At 35.5% G+C, this 22,306-nt stretch overlaps 4 protein-coding genes and 1 non-coding gene across 10 annotated transcripts in view; 1 reads left to right on the top strand and 4 right to left on the bottom strand.

Annotated features, from left to right (window-relative positions):
• Positions 1 to 32: 32 nt before the first annotated feature.
• LOC126851091 (histone-lysine N-methyltransferase, H3 lysine-79 specific) lies at positions 33 to 7,601 on the bottom strand. 2 transcript variants are annotated; one of them, XM_050594686.1, is made up of 12 exons: positions 7,588 to 7,601; positions 6,635 to 7,004; positions 6,339 to 6,411; positions 5,799 to 6,069; positions 3,871 to 4,072; positions 3,401 to 3,618; positions 2,904 to 3,196; positions 1,734 to 2,576; positions 1,174 to 1,281; positions 988 to 1,089; positions 398 to 695; positions 33 to 174 (listed from the first exon to the last, which is right to left on the bottom strand). In XM_050594686.1, exons 2-12 carry the CDS (start codon positions 6,690 to 6,692, stop codon positions 100 to 102), a joined length of 2,541 nt encoding a protein of 846 aa, XP_050450643.1. In that variant the 5' UTR covers positions 6,693 to 7,004; positions 7,588 to 7,601; the 3' UTR covers positions 33 to 99. The 2 variants fall into 2 exon arrangements, with proteins under 2 accessions (XP_050450643.1, XP_050450644.1); XM_050594687.1 differs by lacking the exon at positions 7,588 to 7,601 and having other exon boundaries at positions 5,799 to 6,048; positions 6,635 to 7,581.
• Positions 7,602 to 8,602: 1,001 nt separating this feature from the next.
• Positions 8,603 to 10,350, top strand: LOC126851096 (nuclear envelope phosphatase-regulatory subunit 1-like). Its single transcript, XM_050594692.1, has 4 exons — positions 8,603 to 8,903; positions 9,122 to 9,193; positions 9,433 to 9,567; positions 9,641 to 10,350. Exons 1-4 carry the CDS (start codon positions 8,876 to 8,878, stop codon positions 9,796 to 9,798), a joined length of 393 nt encoding a protein of 130 aa, XP_050450649.1. The 5' UTR covers positions 8,603 to 8,875; the 3' UTR covers positions 9,799 to 10,350.
• LOC126851262 (U6 spliceosomal RNA) lies at positions 10,061 to 10,170 on the bottom strand. The gene has a single exon (XR_007687652.1). It is a non-coding gene; the product is annotated as a U6 spliceosomal RNA (small nuclear RNA).
• Positions 10,351 to 10,456: 106 nt separating the features above from the next.
• On the bottom strand, positions 10,457 to 14,566 carry LOC126851191 (regulation of nuclear pre-mRNA domain-containing protein 1B). The gene is made up of 5 exons (XM_050594880.1): positions 14,225 to 14,566; positions 13,253 to 13,554; positions 12,872 to 13,006; positions 12,069 to 12,344; positions 10,457 to 11,854 (listed from the first exon to the last, which is right to left on the bottom strand). Exons 1-5 carry the CDS (start codon positions 14,373 to 14,375, stop codon positions 11,705 to 11,707), a joined length of 1,014 nt encoding a protein of 337 aa, XP_050450837.1. The 5' UTR covers positions 14,376 to 14,566; the 3' UTR covers positions 10,457 to 11,704.
• A 1,165-nt stretch (positions 14,567 to 15,731) lies between these two features.
• Positions 15,732 to 22,306, bottom strand: part of LOC126851190 (zinc finger protein 423 homolog) — a 77,607-nt gene continuing 71,032 nt past the window's right edge. For all 5 annotated transcript variants that reach the window (XM_050594879.1, XM_050594876.1, XM_050594878.1 and 2 more), the window contains 4 exons: positions 19,039 to 20,857; positions 17,693 to 18,775; positions 17,212 to 17,436; positions 15,732 to 16,839 (listed from right to left, as the gene is read on the bottom strand). In XM_050594879.1, the coding sequence (XP_050450836.1) occupies positions 16,480 to 16,839; positions 17,212 to 17,436; positions 17,693 to 18,775; positions 19,039 to 20,857 (3,487 nt within the window). In that variant the 3' untranslated portion in view covers positions 15,732 to 16,479. The remainder of the gene's footprint in view (positions 16,840 to 17,211; positions 17,437 to 17,692; positions 18,776 to 19,038; positions 20,858 to 22,306) is intronic.

Raw genomic sequence — 22,306 nt, forward strand, 5'->3', positions numbered from 1 at the left:
CGATATTTCTCGGCGGAAACCCCTTTGTATTCTACTCGATCTCACTTTCTATGCAAACGAAAAGAAAAACGAAAGGAAACAACAAAATTCTGCGGGCATTTAAAAGACTTCGGATGCAGCGGGTGAGACTAGACATCGCTCGGAATCCCACTCCATTTGCTTCATCAAAAGTCCCTGGAAAAAGAAATATGTGAATATATATTTTGAAAAATATACTAAAACTACTAAATATATATATCAAGCTTCAAGAATTGACGACAAACTTTCCTTAAAATTTTATGATATTTTTGATATAGAATTAATGGATATAAAAATAATAGTGAAGTAAAAATAACATCGGAAGATAGTTTGTAACAATTATTTCTTAGCGTGATAAAGTAGTTATTTTACAACATACACTTCTTAACGACGACAGCTTGGATAAGATCTCTTGTCCGCACCAGACATTAGAATTATCGTTGTCCGATCGTTTTGCGCGATTCGCGTTGCAAGAAGTGTTATCCATTCGCATCTTTTTTTCAGCACGATCCTCAATATTGATTTTTCCATTTTTGTCGATTCGTAGAGGCACAACGGAATTCAAGCTGTCCATCGATAGATCGGCGTCGTAACTCTCGAGTTTCGCTTTACGCCTGGTGATATTCCGGCTCTTCGACTTTCCGTTATTCGATTTTCGCCGATCGGGAGAGGGCGACCTGATATAAATTAATCTCGTCTCGGAATGATGAAGTTTTGATAAGCAACACAATACTATATTACAATAATTGATTTAAAAAAGCCTTATCCCCTAAAGTTTTTTTCTTGTAGTATACAAAAAATTATGCTACTTTATTTATTAATCTCATTTATTTGCAACGATTTCAATACCAATAATTCTTTATCTTTCGTATTTAAAATTTTATAATTTAAAATTGCATATTTTAATTTTTATTTAGTTGAATAATTATTTAAGTTTATAATTTTTTTATACTTTTTAAAATTTCTTACCTAGATCCTTCGTCGCTAGACTCGACTTGTCGTCTTCTTAATCTTAATTTTCTCTGATAGTGCGGGTCTTTCTCACTTTGAGTTCGGTATCGTGTACCTGGGCTAAGAGTGTTTTTAATTATTTTTTTATGTTCGCGTTGATTAAAAAGTATATTTAAATATTATTATATATTTTTTTCACATTACCGATTAGCGTTCCATCGCGGTCTGCTATCGAGCGTGGTTCTGGGTTGCGATTTGGATCGCGAAAGCGTTTTTATGGAAATTTCCTCACCTGGATTCACATTGATCGACCTTGAATGAACGATTAAAATCGTACATTAATCGCAATTTTTACTAAATTTTTTAAAAGTGATTTACGCCAGAGGCAAAATTCATGCTTTTGCCAAGTTTAGCGGATAAATTCAGATTTCAGCAAGCAGCAAACTTTAATGAATAAACTTCTCAACAAAAAATAATATTGTAAATAATGTCACAGATGAAGAAAGATGTAAGTACGCTTTCTATTTTCTTAGAAAATGATTAAAAACATTCCACTTACTGGGTGCTTTCCTCGCGCGGATTGAAAGACATTTCGCGACAAAGCATCTTATGATCATCAAATTATCATCTAATTATGTATGCTATGAAATAAAAAAAAACGATAATTACCGGCAGATACTACTGCATGCAGGGGAGAATATAGTCGCCGTTCGGCTCTAAGAAGCCCGTAAGTGCGACATCGAGATCGCGATATGGCGACTCACTTTTCAACATTTCTTCGACTGGCATTCGTCGTATCCTTCTTGTCCTTTGTTCCTTCCGTATCTTGCTCCCTGATCGATTGATTCTGCAACTTCTCCCGCAGTTCCTGGATATCAGACTCTACGTCTGTCTGCGTGCCAAAGTCTCGGCCGGCCAGTGTTCTATATTTGCTGGGCGTCAACAGTCTGTTCTCCACGAGGGCCGACGAGGCGCTATCTCTCGAGGATTTCCTCGGATTCCTGGGACTTCCATTGTTCCTCATGATCGTGTTGAGACCTAGCGATAAATAGTCCGCGGTGTTCTCCGCGAATCTACGCGGCGTCATCACTAGATTTACCAGTTGCAAATTCGCCCTGCTCAGGATCTCCGGATCCTCCAGTCTGCCGCTCAGCACGATCGCCACGTCCTTGCTCACGGGAACCTGAAGAGACATTGGACTCAGATCTAGCGTAGCCTCCTCCGACTTGTCCGCATAATTTGGTTGCGAATAGCTCTTCTGCGAATCTTTGTCGTTCTCGCTTTCGCGATAGTTGTCAGCCTCCTTAACGTCCTTCGGACTTTTGCATTTCTCCACGGAGTAATCGGTGGTCAAGTTTGTGCTTTGCTTTTGTGCTTGCGAACAATTCTCTTCTTCGCGTATATCCACGCCGATGGCCACATTTGACTCATTGGAAGATTGCATCATTACGTCGGTGTCTTCATTGGTATGCCCACTCCGCTTCCGCCGATTTTTCCGCTCTTCTTTGGCCAGCCGTTCCGCAGCCTCCAGTACCTCGCGCATCGCCTGCGCCTTCCTCAGCTTTGCCGCTTCCTTCTCTCGCAATATTCGTTGTTCTTCTTCAAATCTATATAATGAATTGAATTCATCGAGTGCGATTTTATATTTTATTTAGAGAAGATTATTTTCCAAAAAAATATATTTCTCTCGAAGAAAAGGCATTATTATTTTATTATAAAAATATAAGAAGAATTATATTAAATATTACATATTACATAGTAAAAACTTGTAATATTCTGTGATGCAAATATTTATATATATTGAATTTTTATATGATTTTATTTATACTATATTATATATTTCTTAGTTAAATTAATTACATTATTATAATTTTTTAATTAAATTAACTTATATTTTTCAAATTTTCATTTGTTTTATTATTTATTTATTTTACCTTTCCCTTTCTTTTTCTCTTTCGCGTCGGATTCGTTCATCTTCCATTTTTTCTTCTTTCATCCGTCGCTCCTTCTCTTCTTTCCTCTGTCTGTCCTTTTCCTCAAGTTGCTGCTTGATAGCATTTTGCAGTTCCAACGCTTTCTGCCGCCTTGTTTCACGTTCTTGAAGAATGTCCGCGTCCACTGGGATATTTTGACCCCGAAGATGAGATACTTTGTTGGTATCGGAACTAGTCGAACCAGTTGTTGAACTGTCCGGACTGCTAGCGCTATCATGATTGATCACTAAAACCTTGATTACAGAAAGATAGGTAAGCAATTTGAATTTTCTCGCAATATATCAAGAAGGAAAAATGTCAAAGTGTCATAAAGCTAATAGCATATGACAGTATGTATATATAATTGTGTTTGTTTTTCCAGGATTGAGGATAGATTCAAATCCTCTTGAGTGATTTAGAGTTTCAAAGGTGTTCAACAAGTTATCAATAGACATTACTTGACTCGATTGTCCTAATCTTGATAGCCAAGAGGGTGGTGGCGGATCGCTTCTTCCGTCTTGACCCCAGACGCTGCCCCACCTTGGCCTATTTAATTCGCCTAGTTTGCCGGGCGAGAGCCTCCTCGAGGGTGGCAATGAACTTTCCGGGGTAGTGCAATAAGGATTCTGCCAAGTTTTTTCCGTCATTTCCATTCTGGCTGCTGCTTTACTATCAGCTGTAAGTAATTAAAATATTCATACACATGTGTAAGATGTCAAAATTAATATTATTCAGGAATTTTGTTATATTTATTTATATTCATTTTAATATTTCTCTCTCTCTCTCTCTCTCTCTCTCTCTCTCATACACACACGCATATACATAAAAGTAAGATTTTCTTTTATACAAAAATTTTAAAAAAATTTATTAATAATAATGTAATTTTGACGTATAATTTTATGATTAGGAATTAAAGTTTAGATCTCACTTTGCCCTGCCTGAGGTACATCAATGGAATCGCTGGCGTAACCGGAAGTTTCGCCTTCGCGTTCCTCGCCCGGTGAACCGTAATGACGAGGCTCTTTATGGGTCTCGCGATGATCGTTGGACCGATGGTGATGGTGTTCCAGTTTGTGCGATCTCTGTGACTGGTATCGCGATCCCTCTACACCAAAATCACGCTGTTGTTCCTGTAATACGAGACGGTAAAGTTAGATAGAACGCCCTCGAAAAACTCCCTCGAAGGGAGGTGTGCTCGCGTGATCGAGTGCGGGAGTTCCGGCTTTCGCGGCTTGTGAAAGGAAGAATTATGTTCTTTCGTGTTCTATATAAGTATGTATATTACGAATATTACTATCGTGCCTGCCGGAGACGTCTGTACGCCACATAAATCATCATGCACAATCTAGATTTTTTTTCTTACTTTGCTTTTTTATTTTTACTTCTTATTGTTTACAAATATAATGAAAGCGAAATACAAGGCGGTTGTAATAATATTTATTTGTAAATTTGTATAAATACTCGTACAATTAATTTATTTTTTATCTATTTATTTATCTCATGTGCATTTATTTATCTCGTGTTTCTATGTAGAAACTTGATAATTAAATAGAGGGATGCTTGCAATTGATAAATTAAAATAATTAGTACTCTTATACATAATTAAAAGCGCTCAATGTTCACTTTTTTAAAAAATCAAGAAATTAATCTAAAAAATTAGTTAGTTTTCCATTAAAAGATTAATTCTTTTAACTCTTAAAAATATAATAAATTAAAATTAACTGTTATGTTGATTTTTTTTCAATTTCGAAGTAATCTAGTTCAAATAGATTTAGCGCAACAATCGTGATAAAATAGATTCGTATGCTTTGCGTCATTATGTTTTTAACTGAGGGGTGGAAAGAACGAACTTAATGTCCGCTACTCTTAAGTTTAAAAGCAAAGTGTAAAGCCTTGAGGTCGTTGAACTTTAATCGCTATAAGAATCGATTTACCAGACTGCCTTACTTTTGCTTTTTCCTTGCGAGAGAGCAATGTACTATCGAGTATCGCTTGCCTTTTATGAAATCGTAATTAGATGTGGTCGTTAATTTAATGGATCGTCGGATTTAGAGAGTTGGGGAATTAGAATGAAAGTTGTTTCTTTTCAAGTGAAGACGCAATCATGTTTCGCTTTTTTAAGTATATATTATATTTTCTATCATAGAAATTTGTTTAGCATTTCGCAATAAGAAATTAAATGTCTTGATACAAATTAATGTTTTTTTATAAACTGTATAAGTTAAGGATAATACGTGGTGGATAAAACAAAATTTTTCTTTATCTTTCAATATCTTCGATGTAATATAAATAACACATACTTAATTATTCAATTACTTTAGCCGGTTATATATGACTGTATTAACAAAATTATTGTTACACATAACTTTTGGTAAACTTTCGGTAAGCGATTAATTATTCAAGTGACAATAAGAGGCAATATTCCTTTCATTCGTAGCTAAACTCTCTATCGAACGTAGCGAAGTTATTAATGGCCCGATCGATTTCAATTTTGTACCAAAAAGAATTTCACGATAAAAGATGGGAATATAACTGTCTCGGCGATTATCCAGAAGACTTCTGAAAGGCTTCGATATGATTTAAAATATATCCAGAAAATTACCCTAGATATTATTCCATATTTTTGATAAATAAATAATTATATATTGAACATTGATCTTCTTTTCTGCAAATTTTAAAGATTTGTCTTCTATTTTTATAAAGATTATTTTACCAAGATATATATTCACAAATATTTTTAATTAATTTATTTTATTGATATATATAATATTTCTTGTAATTTTTCTGATTTATTACTTAATATATATGTGTATTTTTTTAAATATATGTAATTTAGCCAAGTGAAAGACTGCTTACCAGCTGACAAAAGTACTGTTGTTGCTCCTTATTGAAAATCGGGGGCAAACTGGGACTCCTGCGTCTGATTTGCGACACGTCCATCTGATCCCGGAGATTAATCAAACTACCGCTGTTGTAGTCGAGACACTTGAGATTGTTGTTGCCATTTCCGGAACTTTCCGTCACCAGACTTTTCAGACTAACAGTACTTCCATAATGTCCGGTTGCACGAAGGGGTTGCTTATCCTTAATTTCTTCCAAGGACAATCTGACATCATTCGGGTAAGTGCTGTGTCGTGGAATTTTTATTTTAAATATCACCGGAAAGAAGGAATTTTAATCTTTCTCGTGTATAGGTGAAATAATTTTAAATTATCTAATATAAATTAAATTTTATTAATAAATTAAGAAAGAATTTAAAAAAAGAATTTAAAAGACAATTTAAAAGAATTTATTGAGATTTAATGATTTGTTTTTTAATATTATATAAAACAATTATTATTTAATTAAAAAAAAACAACATGTAATGATAATATAATAGTGCTTTGATGAACCTACCGAATGTGAGTTCGATTGTAGTTGCTACTTGGTTTTAAAGGTCCCCAATTAATACCGAGACGAGCCATTTCTTCTATAGAAACGATAAAAGAAAATTTTGTAGATACTTTTATTTTTTCTTACATAGTTTATCATAGATTTTAATATATAATACATTGAGTACATAATGTAATAATAATATAAAATATAAAGAAATATCTTTTGAGCTATGACTGGGTGACACAGAAACCTTAATAACGCTTTAATAAAATTTCTACTCGCTATAATTGTTTAAAATTACCAGTTGTTATACGTACCCCTTTCCCTTGCCCATTGAAGTCTCTTTTGTTCTACCAGCGATGTTCTTCCGATCATAATCGTACGCGATTCCCGCGGGAAGACGTAACGCGCAAAAACAACGATGAACGCGATCGAAAGAGATAAAACAAAAAACTCTAAACTAAGCCCTTACATGACAATTGCCCATTTTCGATTGCCTACCTATGTTGGAATCAGCAACCGTCAGCGGAAATTCCCATCAGCAATATAATTTCGAGCCAGACTATATATATATATATTTCGTATCACTCGATGTTTGTTCGCCAAAATGTCATTAAAAAAATCGCACATATTTTTAATATTTTATCGTAAGATCATTTTGTACTTTGCATATACGCACTTTTATATCTGAAAAAGATCTATTTTTGAAGCTTTTTCGTTTTTCCCATGTAAAGTTTAATATCAATTTTTAACGTCATAATTCGATATAAAAATGTTTGAATCTATTGTTAAAAGTTTCGATTCTATCGTTAATAATTTTATTATTAAACGTTTTATATTTCTGTAATTTAATTTAATATTTTAGAAAACAATTCTCTATATTTCTCTTTCGATTTTTTTAATCTCTATGAATATTATCGCGCAAAATTGAGACAATGCGAGATTCAATCACAAGAAACTTTTAAACTCTTCTATTTTCTTTCTATATTTCGAACACGATCCTCTACTTTCTCAGCTGTCATCAAATTTTTCGAATGTACACCTTCGAAAATTTTGAACAAATCGATTTTTTCCATTAATCAGAAATTATCCTAACAACCCAGTTTCTCTATTGTAATGAACACCCTTAGATAGACCCATAAGATTTCTTATCGTCGTGAATAAAATTGCAGAAGAAGATACGCAAATTTCTTAAAAATAGTAATCGCGAGGATAATCCGAAATTAATTCAATGGATTAAAAGTTTTGCGAATAGTTTTCCTAGACTCACGCGGTATCGCGGCTTCTCGGCATGTCAATATTTGTAAGACTGCGGCAGGAACCGTGCAAGTACCTAGGGTTCACCTGGCACGGGTCGGGACGACGCCGAAGAAGTCGACGCGAATGGGTGTCGCGATTCGATCGCGCGTTTCCATAGGAACTATCAGCCACGCGTTTCTTTACACCGTGTCTCTTCAGGGTCGATAATATTGATTTTATTTACGATAAGGGATAATGACCTCTAGTTTCGCGGTCAGAGATTGCATTCCCGTTAACGCGCCGGCGACGAGCTTCCGCTATCGCCGAGTATCTCGTTTTAGAGAGACGAATAATTAAAAAAAATATTTGCATTCGGTGATGAGAAAGATGAAAAAGCTATTCTTCGAGAAATAAAAAAATAAAAAAAGTACTGCTAGAATTTAATAAAAAATGTGAAGATATATATTTTTTTTTTATTTTGAAAATTTATAAATATGTAATATGTTTTAGATAGTAAAAATTCTCACTACATTCATTGATAGAATTATTTAATATATTTCTATTATGTTATTACAGCATGATTATTGCGACAGAGAAATTATTGACGATGATGCAGAAATCGACAGCATAAAATAGATAATAGTGAAAATTATCTAAAAATTGTTTTTATAACTCATCTCTCAATTAATTTTCACAAAATCGTTGTACAACTTATAAACATTTTTAAAGAGAAAAAATCCATATATGTAAAATTCTATTATAATATATATCTCATATAATATAATAATAATAAAAAAACAGATTAAAAAAAATATTGGAAAAAATTAATAAAATGTAATCTTTATACAAAAAATTTAATTTTTTTAAAAACTTATTTAATTAAAATAATAACATTTTATTCCTTCTCTAATCTTTCTCCCTCTCTCTCTCTTTCTCTGTAACAATAATCAATTTTGAAAACTTATCGCTACATATTATTTATCGCAAAGATTCGCGAGATGATTCGATTATTTCAAGAATTTTTTTTTCATTTTTTTGTGTGAAGTTGACTGTTCTATTATTATATATATATGTTATTTATGATATTGGCCGTGTTTCAAAATCTATAGTTCACGTAACATATTGTAGATTTCTAGTACTGGCAGTGAATTTTGGAAAAGGACCACTGTCATCACGATCCTGACACTCGATACGCGATACTCCTGACACAAATATGGATCGCTTTTCATGTGTTGTTTATTTGTCAATCATTATCACTTATCGTACATATTTTTTCTGATTTCTTCGAGCAGATAAATGTCCTAATTCGATAAACAATCATGTCATTGGATCAGACAGTGTGTGAAGGTAAAATACTTACATGTTAAAAAAAGTAATTAACCTCACTTTACATGTAAACATTAATTAACGACTCTGTTTTCGTATCATCTTAAATTAAAGATGACGGCTCGAGAGCGAAAGTTTAATCACATTCAATTGTCTCACTGATTCTTGAATAAATGATTCGACAATTTCGAGGTTATCTGCCTCTCAAGTTTAATTCCCGGTTTTCTTTATACTTTCAGACCTGAAAGCTTTCGAAAGACGACTCACCGAAGTTATTGCTAGTCTACAACCAGCCACCACGCGATGGAGAAGTATGTTATTTATTTTTTCTATGTTTTGCTTTTATTATGCAGAAACTATAATAGCATTCTATTTATATTTACTATAATGTAACAAATATTCTTTGACTCATAATTTTTTTATAATACTTCATTATCTTGATTATATTCAATGAATTGTTTTATTAAATTGATTAAGAATTTCTCATACTTCATTATAATTCTTTGTGTTGCTGATCACTTTAATCATAGATACTTTGATATTTTTGCAGTGCTACTGGGTTTAATCTCCATCTGCACCGCTATTGGTGCCTGGCATTGGCTGACAGATCCCAATACATCAGCAGTATCTTTTACGCAGAGTTTATGCAATCATCCATTCTTTACAATGGCTAGTATAATATTAGGTAAATACAGAAATGTTTGCGCATATTTCATATAAACTTATATTGCTATTATATCAAGAAATTATTATTACAGTGATATTATTTATGATGGGAGTGCATAGAAGAGTGATAGCACCCAGTATTATAACTCAGCGAGCCAGAAGCGTGCTTAGCGATTTTAATATGAGTTGTGACGATACTGGAAAGTTGATTTTGAAGCCCACTAGATCTCCGCATCCTCATGAGACTTAAGAAATGTTTATACCTATAAATAAAAATATGTAAATGTTAATATAGAATATACGTATGTATATACATAATAATTTTTTTTTACTATAAGATATTCTAACATCATGATAAAAGTTTGGATTTGTGTATTTTAAGACTTACTAGAATTTTATTGAATTATATATAATATATATATATATATATATATATATATATATATATATATAAAATCTTTTATAGTGCATATGAGTTTGTACACTTCAACATAATGTATAATAAATATATATATGTGTTGGAACACTTCATGGACGATTTTGCATGTCATCCTTGCACAGGGGGACATGCTACTCTTTTATATATTGTTCCAATTTTGATATATGTATTGTCATATAATGATCTCTAAGATATGTTATTACATTTAGGAAAATATATAATAATTTAGATCTATTCATGAAAATATAGAAAAAGAAATACTATATACTAGTATGTATATAAGTGTATTTTAAATATAAATAGTTTAAATCAATAATTGTATTACAGATTTATTAGATTAAAACTATAATATTGTATCATAAATTTGTTATTTTTGTGTCTGGCACTTAAAATTACCTGAAAACATATAATTTTAATTTTAATATACAATTTCAATTTTATTGGACGTAAAAATTAGGAAGTCATGATGTATATAACGATCAAAACATTTATTCTTCATATTTCGCATATTACAATCTTTTTTTCTTTTTTAATATCCACAGTCACGCAATCTGTCTTTTTAAAATAGTTACAATATTATCTATGAGGACTACCGTTCGTTTACAATCGGATGTTTACGAATACCGTCTCGTCAGTTCTAAGAAAAATCGTACTAAACTACAGCGTATATACATGTGATAGTTACCCGATCTCGGAGTGTTATCTTTAATATACCGCGCCGATAAACAATGATTACATAATTGAAAAATACGTAATAAAACGTCCCTAATAATTATACAGAGGTCTGGTACGCAAGACCCTATCGCTTTTAGAAATATAATAGGACACCTTTATTCTGGATCTTCTTTTTTTCTCTTACTCTGATCGATTTTGAAAATTCCAGAATGAAAGGTTCTATCGTAAATATAGAGATGCCCTTATCAACATTCAGTGGAAAATCTCGGTCTGTCATATGAATGATTTCACGTAGTTTCGTAAGGTGCGTTGGTATTTTTTACGCAATTTATCATTTTTAGTATTTAGAAACATCTTTATATGATTCTGCTTATTTCATTTATAAGTATTTCATGATTTTCATAATATTATGCACAATAGATTCGATGATACAGTCTTCATATAATCAATTCGAGAAACCAATCAGTTTATAATGCAAACAGTTTTGGATACAGAATAAATTGTTTGTCGAAATTTGACAAAATATTTTGAGTGTCTCACATCATATTACTGTACATAGGATTCTTTGTGCAACGAGTTATCTCGTAAAAGTATATGTTGGCCATACACAGATGTATAATACATATTGTTTTGTCAGAAAGGATTCTTTCCAAAAAGGAGCTGAGCGACCCACCAGTTAAAGTATAAAATCCAGAATTACAATGCAAATTTTTCGTATGTAGTAATTCTGTATCCTTATCGCTCAGATATTCAGTTGCATTCACTATCACTCAGTATCATTCAGCCTCAATATAACTCCAGTCTCATCTCATTTATTAATATCTCCCCATTTCATACTTTACGCTCATATACGTGTATGGGACTTTTCGTTATACATTAGATTTATCAAATATTCCACAGTACAAAGTTATCATCGACAATAATCCTTTGTTCCTTCATCGCCGTCGTATAAAACTCTCATACTATGGATCTCAAATTTTCATCTATTCACGCAAACTAAAGTGATAAACTATATAAACGCCGCTCGCGTCACAAACTTACACTAGTGCATGGAAAACAGATCTCCGGCGGAAGGAAGAGGCGCCAGGCCGCCAGTCACATCGGGCAATTGCGTTAAATCGGGAAGATTCGAAATATGAGACTTCACCTCCGATCGAACCGCACATACCTTCTTAAGCTTTTCTTTATAGTCCTATGAATGAAAATAATAATCCTCTGTAATACAGGGAACTTGCAAAAATTCTTATTATTATAGTAATTTTTAACAAATAAATCGTAAACTATATGCTATATAATTAAAAAAAAAAAAATTTCTGTATTACAAAAAACGTATCCTAGATTTTACTTATACTGCTGAGTTTATGCAAATATATGGAAATATAAGAGAAAAGAAAATGTAATTATACTTCTAAGGTGCTTTGCGCCTGCTGAAGTAGTTGCCTCTGCGCCAAAGTGTAATCTCGCAGCATCGTGAGTAATCTCCTTCTATCTTCCATTTCGGCTTGCAGCCGTCCGTTGTAGTCGGCTAGAAGAGCGGCGGCCTCGTTCACCGCGGCGCTCAATTGATCTGCGGCCGTTCGATCGGCAAGATTCGCAAGCAACGAGACCTCCGAAACTTCCGGTGGCAAGGACGCGATACGTTCCCTAACACCGGCATCAGAGGATGCAGTATTTTCCAAATCCTAAAAAATACAGAAGGCATTAGTCTGAAATAACAACGTTTTAGATCTTTCAAATACTCGCTATATATTGCGGAAATCTTCACTGTCGCTACATTTAATACAACATACTCTATTTATGTGAGAATAAGCAAAATATATAGCAATACTGTAATGCAATTAACTAAAAAAAATAAGTTTATAAAAAAGTATGACATTGACAAAGAAATAGCGAGTGTAATATTTTTTATACTGAAGCAAAGCATTGAGCAATTGCTAAAAATCGGCATCCACTTGAGTTACTTAGCGGAAAACGAAGTTCTCAAGAAATTAAAGAAAAAGAGGATACACAAATGTATATTTTACTTGGATCCAAAAAAAAAGGCTAACACAACCAAACAAAACAGATAGGGTGGATGTGTCAAATTGTCAAAGCGTCTACTGATATGCCTCATGGATTCAACATGTATTTCCATATGAATAAAATATTTTATTGCTGACGATACAAATTCCGCATCATGATTGTTGCTTGTATAATTAATAAAATTAACCATTAAGGCTTTGATGAGTTCCTCGGTTTCTGGTGGATCGCCAGCAGGGGTTCGTGGGCTTAATGTCACATGAAGCTCTTTGGTGCCATCCACCTCAACCTCAGTCTCCGATTTTTTCTTTTCCTTCTTCTCCTTCTGCAAATAACAAATGCATATCAATTTCACATTTTTCATCTTAAATTATAAATTACTGTTTAAAAATATCAAATCCAGATATTGAGATAATATTTGGAGATATTATAAGACCTGCTTAATTTGTGGAATATATTATATTGCAAACATTAAATAAATTCTGTTATTTTTATGCTAATATTATTTACATTAAATTGAAAGTTTTAGTTGTATATTAGAAGCTCTTATACATAATTTAAGAGAACATACCTTTACTTTCTCTATTTCAACTTTTGCCTTCTTTTTTGGCGGTGTCACAGAATCTTTCTCAGAATTTGCAAAAGCTGCTTTAAACTCCGATATCTGCGCTTTGTCATAGACTCCTCTCTCTTCCCAGATTTGCAATAACCTGTTTAACCGGTCCCTTGTCTTTTCATCAAAACCTTTCATATGTTCAAATGCTTTTGGTAAGACTGTTTCAAATTCCTTTCCAAATTCTGGTCCTTTCTTCTTGCTATTTTGGATGACATCATTTGCCAGATACATAAACATTAATTTGCGATTGTCCTTCACTGTAAAAATGTACATAGAAAACTGTTAAACTTATATGCATGCTCAAAATTATACGCACTATCAATTTCCATATAAAAAGATAGAGTCACAGATAATATTTTGGAAAAATAATACTTATATGTATAAATAAGAATTAATATATTATATACAGCCTCAAATACATTTCTATTATTCTTCAGTTATATGATGAACATTTTCGTATCATCATTATGCCATTATTTCACTTGATAAAAATATACCGCGACAATATCAAATATATTTATTAAAACAATATATCATTCTTAATCCAATGAATCAAAGGTAAACAATGTGAGTCGCTTCATAAGTGGATTTGAAAAGCGACATTGAAACTACCTATCCTACATATGATCCTATCTTAATGAAGATAACTTTCCAAGCGACGAGAGGACGCGATCAATTCGCGGTTCGTGCTACATAATTGAAACTGCGCTACATAATCTCGATGTCCGCATTATATGTAATGCAGTTGTATAACCTAAAAATTTCAATTTGGTGTACGTGAACCTCAGCGATAGACCTCGTTCTGTCTGGAGATCTGCCGAAAGAGATACATCCTACCACGTTGTCGAACTCGAGCATCGTCTTTTCGATCCAACGGTAGGGGGGAAAAAAAAGGACGATGGAAAATCGTGGACGGGATAATCGTACCTTTGCACATCTCCTTGAACCAGATCTTCACGATGGTCGGATGGTGTTTTCTGTGATGTATGAGCCAGAGCGAGAGCGTCTGGATACTCTGTTGCGACGGGTTCAGATCCATCAGCCGTTTGACCAAGGCGCTCTCCGTGAACCCCGTCATCACGTCGTCGGCTGTGATATTTGTCAGTGACGGATCTGCCGGGATCTCCGGGGATCTCGGTGGAATTTCGGGTTCTCTCCTCTTGCCTTGTCTCCGACTCCGCGTCCCAGGTCCCAACGAAAATCTCGCGACATGCGTACGCGAATACCGCAACTGCACGACAGCTGAATTCAGCGCAAACGTTAAAGACACGTAGCGCCGTTGACGGATACTCATGATACTCAAGATGGAAAACTGTAGGTTCTTCATATCGTCTCTTTTTGCGACAGTCGATAAAAATCGGCGACCTCTTGCGGTTATCCTGACCTTATCCAGGTAAAGACGCTTTTGAAGTTTGAAAAATGCCATATTATTGGAAAATTATTCATGCGCAGGTACTTTTATTCATGCGTGACGTACTGACACCTGTCATCTGTCACATTCATCGCGCGTTGATCAGCGCTGATTGCCATGATGTAAGAATATAAGGTGTATTATTGCGCATAATGGAGACTGAATTTGGTACAGCCTTCAAATATATTTATATTTGATATAAATATTTTTTTATATTATATTTTCTTACATCATGGTGATTGTTCTGATACATACAAAGAAAATAGCCTGACAAGGTAGACGAAACAACTCGATTTAAAACAATAATTTATTCGTATATAATATCTCAGATGGCTAAAATGGACAAGTTTATTATATACAGTACGTATATATGATTTGAAACAATAATTTATTTCATACAGAACTTTTATCTTATCGCTATATCGCTAATGGACAGGTTATTGCATCTTTTTTTTTTTTAGATACAGTCCATTTCCTCTTTCTAGTTTTCTCCCCTCTCTATTTTAAATCAGCTTTTTTTTAAATTAACATTTTCCTCCTGTATGCGATAAGCTTAAAACAGAGGAAATTGACTGTATAAATGACTTTATCGCACATATTGATCATTAATATATAAATTGATAAAACATTTAATAGTATTTCTTCTATTATTTGTAGAATATTTACAAGCTTGATTTGTCACAGAAATAATCATTTCATTGAGTTTAACATTTGTAAACGATTATAAAGGGCTAATCGCGATCAATTGAGATTACTTAATCAATAAAAAACAATTAGAAAATTGCAAAAAAGAAAATTACAAATTCAATATGAAAATTTAACATTACTAATATGATGTCTCAATGTTATAAAAAAACAGACCATATAATATATACAGTTGAATTGAAACTTTTCCTTGATTTTATTTTAGTCGAGTTTTATTCTTGTATTTATTTCGCTTACATATTTCTTTAGCATGGATCAGTGAATATAATCTCAAGACAAATCAATATATATATATATATATTCGACGTTTATAAAGAATTTAAAATAAAGTTGTGCATCAATATCTAAGATTTGGCTTGTATCGTTTTTCTTCTTTCTCTTAAAGTTTAAATATTAACATAATTACATCATATAATGTAAAATTAACAGCATTTATAAACTTGATATATATATATATGTATAAGCGCATATACATTTAAGACGTGATTGTTTTAATTTTAGCAATGTTAGACGAACTTCGATAAAGCAGACAGCTTTGTCAATCTTTGACAAAGTAGAGGAAAGAAAAAAGTCGTTTTACTTCTATAATTAGGATTCTAAGATCGAACATCTATAATTGTTCGAAGCAATAAGATGAATACTCTCAGCAAACTTAACGCGAACAAATTTATGTACCGTGAAAACACGAATACTCGACTTTCAAATTTGAAACTGATATATAAGAATTTCAGGATAAACAAGATAACGATCCTTCTACCAGAGAAAGGCATCGCGTAATCTTATATATTAAAATTTTATCAATATGTAAAAAACTAATCATCTGGAATAATTACGAATCTTTCTCGGTAATATTCCTAATTAATATTGTGTGTGTAAGTGTATGTGTATATATATATATGAGTATCGAACTTTATTTCGCAAATTGTTATTTAAAAGATATATGTCATATAGAATATTTGCCGCTGAGACAGCGGCGGAGTGAAAAACTTAATGATTGGCTAACAAGTTTCTAATAATAATCAATTAATCCTAGCTCGGAATGAAATGTAATGTTGATCGAAGAAAGTCACGATTCCATTTTATTGGATGTCGTCTCGATATCTACTTCCGTCTTCAACTTCTGCTCTTCTCGTTTAGCTTTCTCGTGTTCCTCCTGTCCTATCTGATCCACGTTCACTTCTTCCTCCTCCTCCTCCTCCTCTTCTTTGCCACCTTGCATCACTTCCTCCTTCACAGTTACACCGCCGTCGGGTTCGCAATTCTTCATCTCGCGAGCGTTCTCAGCCGATGAGGGATGAATCTCGTCCCTCGGACGGTGGAAAGTCAATATATGATGGTCTAGCTCCGCATTGAAAAAGAACTTGAGCGTGCACTTGGGGCAATCGTACGGTCGCGCGCCCAGACCGTGTTCCTGTAGCAGGTGACTCTGCAAACAAAGGCATATTTGTATTCGAATAGGGGAAACGAAACAATAAATTACTATTATATGACATATGTTAATTTCGTCGTTTTCGTAAAACACAAAATGAAACGAATCGAAAATACGCGACTTCGCAACAAAGCATCATCAAATCAAGGGAAAAAATCCAAATTTTATTCATATGTATGAAACAAGATGTTGAGGAATTCACTCAGCTTAATGAAAAGAAACAGATAAACAAGTTCAAGAGCAAACTACTTTTGTTCTAGAACTTGTTTATCTATTCCTTTTTGAAAATGTTTTCCGGTTATCGTATAATAAATAATTTTTTATTATTATTTTTTATTATTATTTGAAATGTATTGGTGGTTAAATTACCTGAAGACCAATAGGAGTTGTGAAGAGCGACTGACAGAGGTAACAGCTGAGTGCAGCGCAGCCAACAAAAGTATGTTCTATTAAGTGAATTTGCAGTTGCATAGGACTGGCAGCTTCAAATGAGCACAAATGACACCGCAAGGCTTCCAGGGAAGCTCTCCTAGACGTTTCCAGATGGTCCTTTCTTACGTGTTGCTGAATTTTGGCTTCGGTTGGAAATGATACCTGGTGATAATTATAAAATTGAAAATATAATTTTGCGAGAACACACAATATATGTACATAATGTCAAAAAAATCCAATGTCATAAATTGTTATTTTCACTGGAAATCTTCCAAAAATCCTATTTAAATTCTAATTTTTTATTATTTTAATAAAAGAGAAAGTGAGAAGTAGATCTTTTTCGCATGTGTATAATCTTGAATTACACACATACACATTTAAATATTATTTGAAAAATTACGAATTACTGTATACTAACTTGGCACTGTATACATGTATAGGAGGTTTTCGAACCACTATTGCTAATCTTTTCATGTTCTGTGATTCTATGTTTCTCCGCCTCTTCGGGATCTTCGAACTTCACTCCGCACTCCTCACAGCGTTTTTTATCCGTGTTTTCTTCATTTCTGGATCGATTCTCAACGTTGAGTGCTCTGTCATCCCACTTGTCCTTGGAACTATCCCATTGACCATTCTTGCTTGCAAACCAGGCCGTATCGTACTTGGCCCGCTCATAAGTCGTTGAGTTCAGGATAGGCAATCCCTGAGAGTGTCGCATATAGCAGAGTTTGCAGACCTTAAGCGGTTGTCCGCTCGTACTGGCAGGATTGGGTGGCAGACTGACGAAATCATCGGCAGCAAAATCGCGCAAACAGAGACAACAACCCTGGTTCTGAGTTTTCCCTCCACCGGGACTGGTCGGACTAGAAATGGCGCTGCGCGATCCCGAAGACGTCCGTAGATGATGCCGCGCATGCAAACGACACTCTAGTTCGCTGATCAGCGTCTGCCGGCAAACGACGCACGGAGCGGGTAAATGAGGTAAAGAATTGTCCAGTCGTTGTTGCGGGTCTACGTTTTCCAAGCTATGCCTTTGCACGTGATCCAGGAATTGACTCTCTGAGGTCAAGCAACCACGACATACCACGCACGTGTCGCTCAGTTGTATCTTGCAGTGCTTCTGGAGCTTGTGTTCGGCCAAAGTCGTACTCGACAAGCATACTTCATCGCAGATGTTGCACTTGTGACGTCCACCGGGTTCGTTGGACGCGTGTTGGATCCTCGTGTGCGACTCCAGCTCGTTTCGCGAACGACAAACCTCGCCGCAATAACCACACGTCAGAGTATTCAAAGTGGATAGACTCTTACTGGACAGTTTAGAAGGCGTTTGGTGAGCCAGTTTTTTATGTGCCTGTAGCTCGGCTTCATTTGCAAACTCGCCGCGTTCGCAGAGCTCGCACTGCTGTCCAGAAGTGCCATAGTTTGCACGTTTGTTGTTGTCACGCTGATTTAAGGAATTATTGTTACTCGATGCTGGTGAACGTCTTTTCAGAGATTTTGTCTAGAATTTTAAAAAGAATAGTTTAGAGAGCAAATAATTTTATTAAGATTTAAGTATCTAATAATTTCATATTTTGTGAAGTGCGTATAATGTAACTAGAATTTTTATTGATTGAGTTTTATATAAAATTTAAAAATTATATAATATAATATATAGTTATATATTATATAATATATTATATAAAAAAATATATCTTTTTTGTTTTATTCTTGAGAGAAATTTCGTTTTATTTTTTCGATCTTAATAATATAACAGATACTTACTTCCTCCTGATTTCTGGCTGTTCGATGAACACGCCCGTTCTCTCTCGAGTTATTTCTAACGGATGGTACCTGATGATCCTGGGTCGCGTGATGAGCTTGGGCGATGTGTCGGTCCAACAGAAACTCCACCGCGAAACCTTCCCGGCAGATGGGACATCTGTAGAGATTAGTCGAATGGCTGGCCAAATGAAGCTGGAGTTCGAGATCTGAACCGCAACAGATCCCGCAAAAGAAACAACGCGCCGCGATGCTAGCACCGGGCGTCGAGGCCGGGCTCCTCGCGGCACCCACCGGGCTACTATTCATCAGAGAGGCTGCAAGTGGAGGCGCGTGCACACTACGCACGTGCGCCGCCATTTCGGCCTCGCTCCTGAAGAAGCTTCTACCTTCGCCGGAAGCCACCGCATTTGTTCCCGGCGGTGAGTTTTCGTTGTTGGACACAGCGCACGTGCTACACCGATAGACTCGACATTCCTGGCTGTGCTTCACCGCGAAGTGCACTTGTATCGCTACTCTGGAGTCGAAGGTGTCCCGGCACAGAGCGCAACGGTACAGATGATGTGCGTGCACGTCCAAAAGATGCCTTTGAAGTTGATCTGGATGCGGATAAAGCTTTTTGCAGGCACTGCAGGCGTACTCTTTGCTGACCTGGCCTAGATAGTGCTTTGTCAGATGGGCCAGCATATCCTCGCGATCCGAGAAGATGGCCTCGCATTTGGGACATAAATGTTGCCTGGACATCTCTTGGTTACGATGATCGGCCTGTAAGTGTCGCGCCACATGCTCGCGGAAGGATTCAAAGTCTTTTAACGCGGCACCACATTGACCGCATAGCAGTGTATCAGCTGTGTAACCGCCGGTGGCATCTGAAGAAGATCTGGTCGAGTGCTTATTCGTGAGATCGGCGGCTTCCGGCGCGTCCCCGGTTCTCGATACCCGGGAGGGATCTCTCGCGGTACCATCGTAAATGCCGCCGTTCAGCTTCGTTTCCCCGTAATCTAGAACGTGCGTCGGCGCCGGTCGGCGATTCTCACAATGCTGAAGGACGTAGTGCTCGGCGTAGGAAGCCGCCGACGAACACGGTATACTGCACAAGGGACACATCATCATCGCCGCGCCGAAACCATCGATTCGGTGTATAGACAACAAATGATCGCGAAGGAGGGTCAACGTAGAAAACTTCATGGTGCATTGGTTGCAGGTGAACCCGTTTTCGTAATGATCCCGCTCGGCAGCTGGTCTGTCGCCTCGATCCTCGGATGTCGGATACTTGCGATCCAGTCGCGGTTCCTTCGTGACGTCCTGACGATCCAGCGGCTTGCAAGCAGCCGCCTGCTGCTCGCTAGACGACATTCTGCTCGGCGATGGTGGTCGAGCCGGACCTTCCGCGCCACTCAGGATCGCCTGGTGCATCGTGTGCACGTGCATCTGCAGCTGCTGCATGCAGCTGAACGAATCCTGGGTGCAGTACATGCAGGCGAGTTTCAGGGGCGAACTGAGAACCGGAGTGGTGGAGGCGCTCCCAGTGCCCTGCGACGTTTTCAGGACGTTCCTCGGGTTCAAACTGAGATTTAATGACGGCGACGGCGACGACGGTACCGGCGGTGACGACGTGCTGTGCGAGGATACGCTTCTTCTACCGTAGTCGACGTCCTGAAGCTTGAGACCGGCCGATTGAGACGACGACGATGATTGATGTTTCTTGTGAGATTGCATGTGCGCCGTTAAAGCCGCGGCTGTACTGTAGCCTCTCGTGCAAGCTGTGCATTGATAAGGCCTCTGGGTGTCGTGCGTTTTCAAGTGGATCTTCAGGTGATCGCTGAGAAAAGGAGGTACGTGTTAGAGAGAGTTTTTTTCATATGTTAGTATGTTTCACGATTGCAAAATTATATTAATATAATTATATTAATAATTATATTAATATAATTAATATAATTACTATTTATATAATTATTATTATTAATATAATCAATGTAATTATATTATAAGTTTTACTATAATATTTTTTTGTATAGAGACTAAATTAAAAAATAGATATATTACACGAGTAAATAATAGTATCAAGTTAAAAAATAAAATAAATATAAACAAAAATTATTCTTATGTACAAAAAAATTATAACTGTATTAAAAAAAAAAGATACGTATTTTAGTTTAGCACTAAAAACGTAATTATGCAGTGAGAATAACTTTTTGAGAGACTCCCTAAGAGATTTTTATTGAGAAATGTATGTGACCCGATAATGTTACTTGTCTTATCAATCCTAATTGCATTTTAAAAGTAAAACAACAATAGCATTATTATCTCGCGACGACTTCGAAATTAAATCAGTCTCTCTATCGTTTTTTTTTTTCCACAATCCCGAAATCTCGACCACTAAATGCTATTTTCGCAGATAGATGTCTGACTTATTTTTCGAAATGATAAATTGCCTTTCGTTGTACAGAGAGATCGGGGATCTAATTCAGGATATTCTATTTCCTATAATAAGCGATGAGAGAGTCCATGTATATTAAAGCCCGCTGTCAGAAACCACGCTGTCAGTCAGACTTGGAAAATAGATTCGCCTCGCGAACGAAGATATTTCGATTTTCATTGCGGAAGTCGGATGTACACCGATCGGTTTTGTTAGCGCGCTGCGGTCTTTAATAATAAAACTGTAGAACGTGATCGACAAAGTTAATTTATCGACGATTTGATAATACTTCGAATGAGATACTTGCGCTTAACCCCGGAGATTGGATTTACGGTAAAGCGATCGGCGAGTTAATTCGAGAGAAAGAATTAAACGAAAATTAATGAAAATGGACACCGAGAATTTGTCGAAGCTTGCTTGAAAATATTTTCCTCGGGTGCTAATTAAGTATCCTACTAATAAAACGCCGAATATATTACTTAGAAGGGAGAATATCAGAGAGATATTCGTATTACACGATGACGTTTTCCACAGCGTTCCGAAAATGAATAAATAATTCTCGTGTCAGGAGATGGGAATATAAAAATCGTCCTTTGCCGCGCTTTCACACGAAGCTATATTAATATACGAATTTTAAGCGCGTTATCGATTCTTTCATATTTAAATGTGTCGAAACGTCGTAGAAAACCGTTATTTCGCGGTGAAGAAAAGACGATATAATAGCAACGAAATGTTTAATAATATGTGATATTAATTTTCTCCCTCTTCTCGGAGTGTGATATGCCCTCTTATTTTATATTAGACGGGAATTGATATGGGGAAAGACAGAATGAAGTCTCTTGTCGCAATCGT

This window comes from Cataglyphis hispanica, chromosome 7 (assembly GCF_021464435.1).
Source record: "Cataglyphis hispanica isolate Lineage 1 chromosome 7, ULB_Chis1_1.0, whole genome shotgun sequence".
Lineage (NCBI taxonomy): Eukaryota > Metazoa > Arthropoda > Insecta > Hymenoptera > Formicidae > Cataglyphis > Cataglyphis hispanica.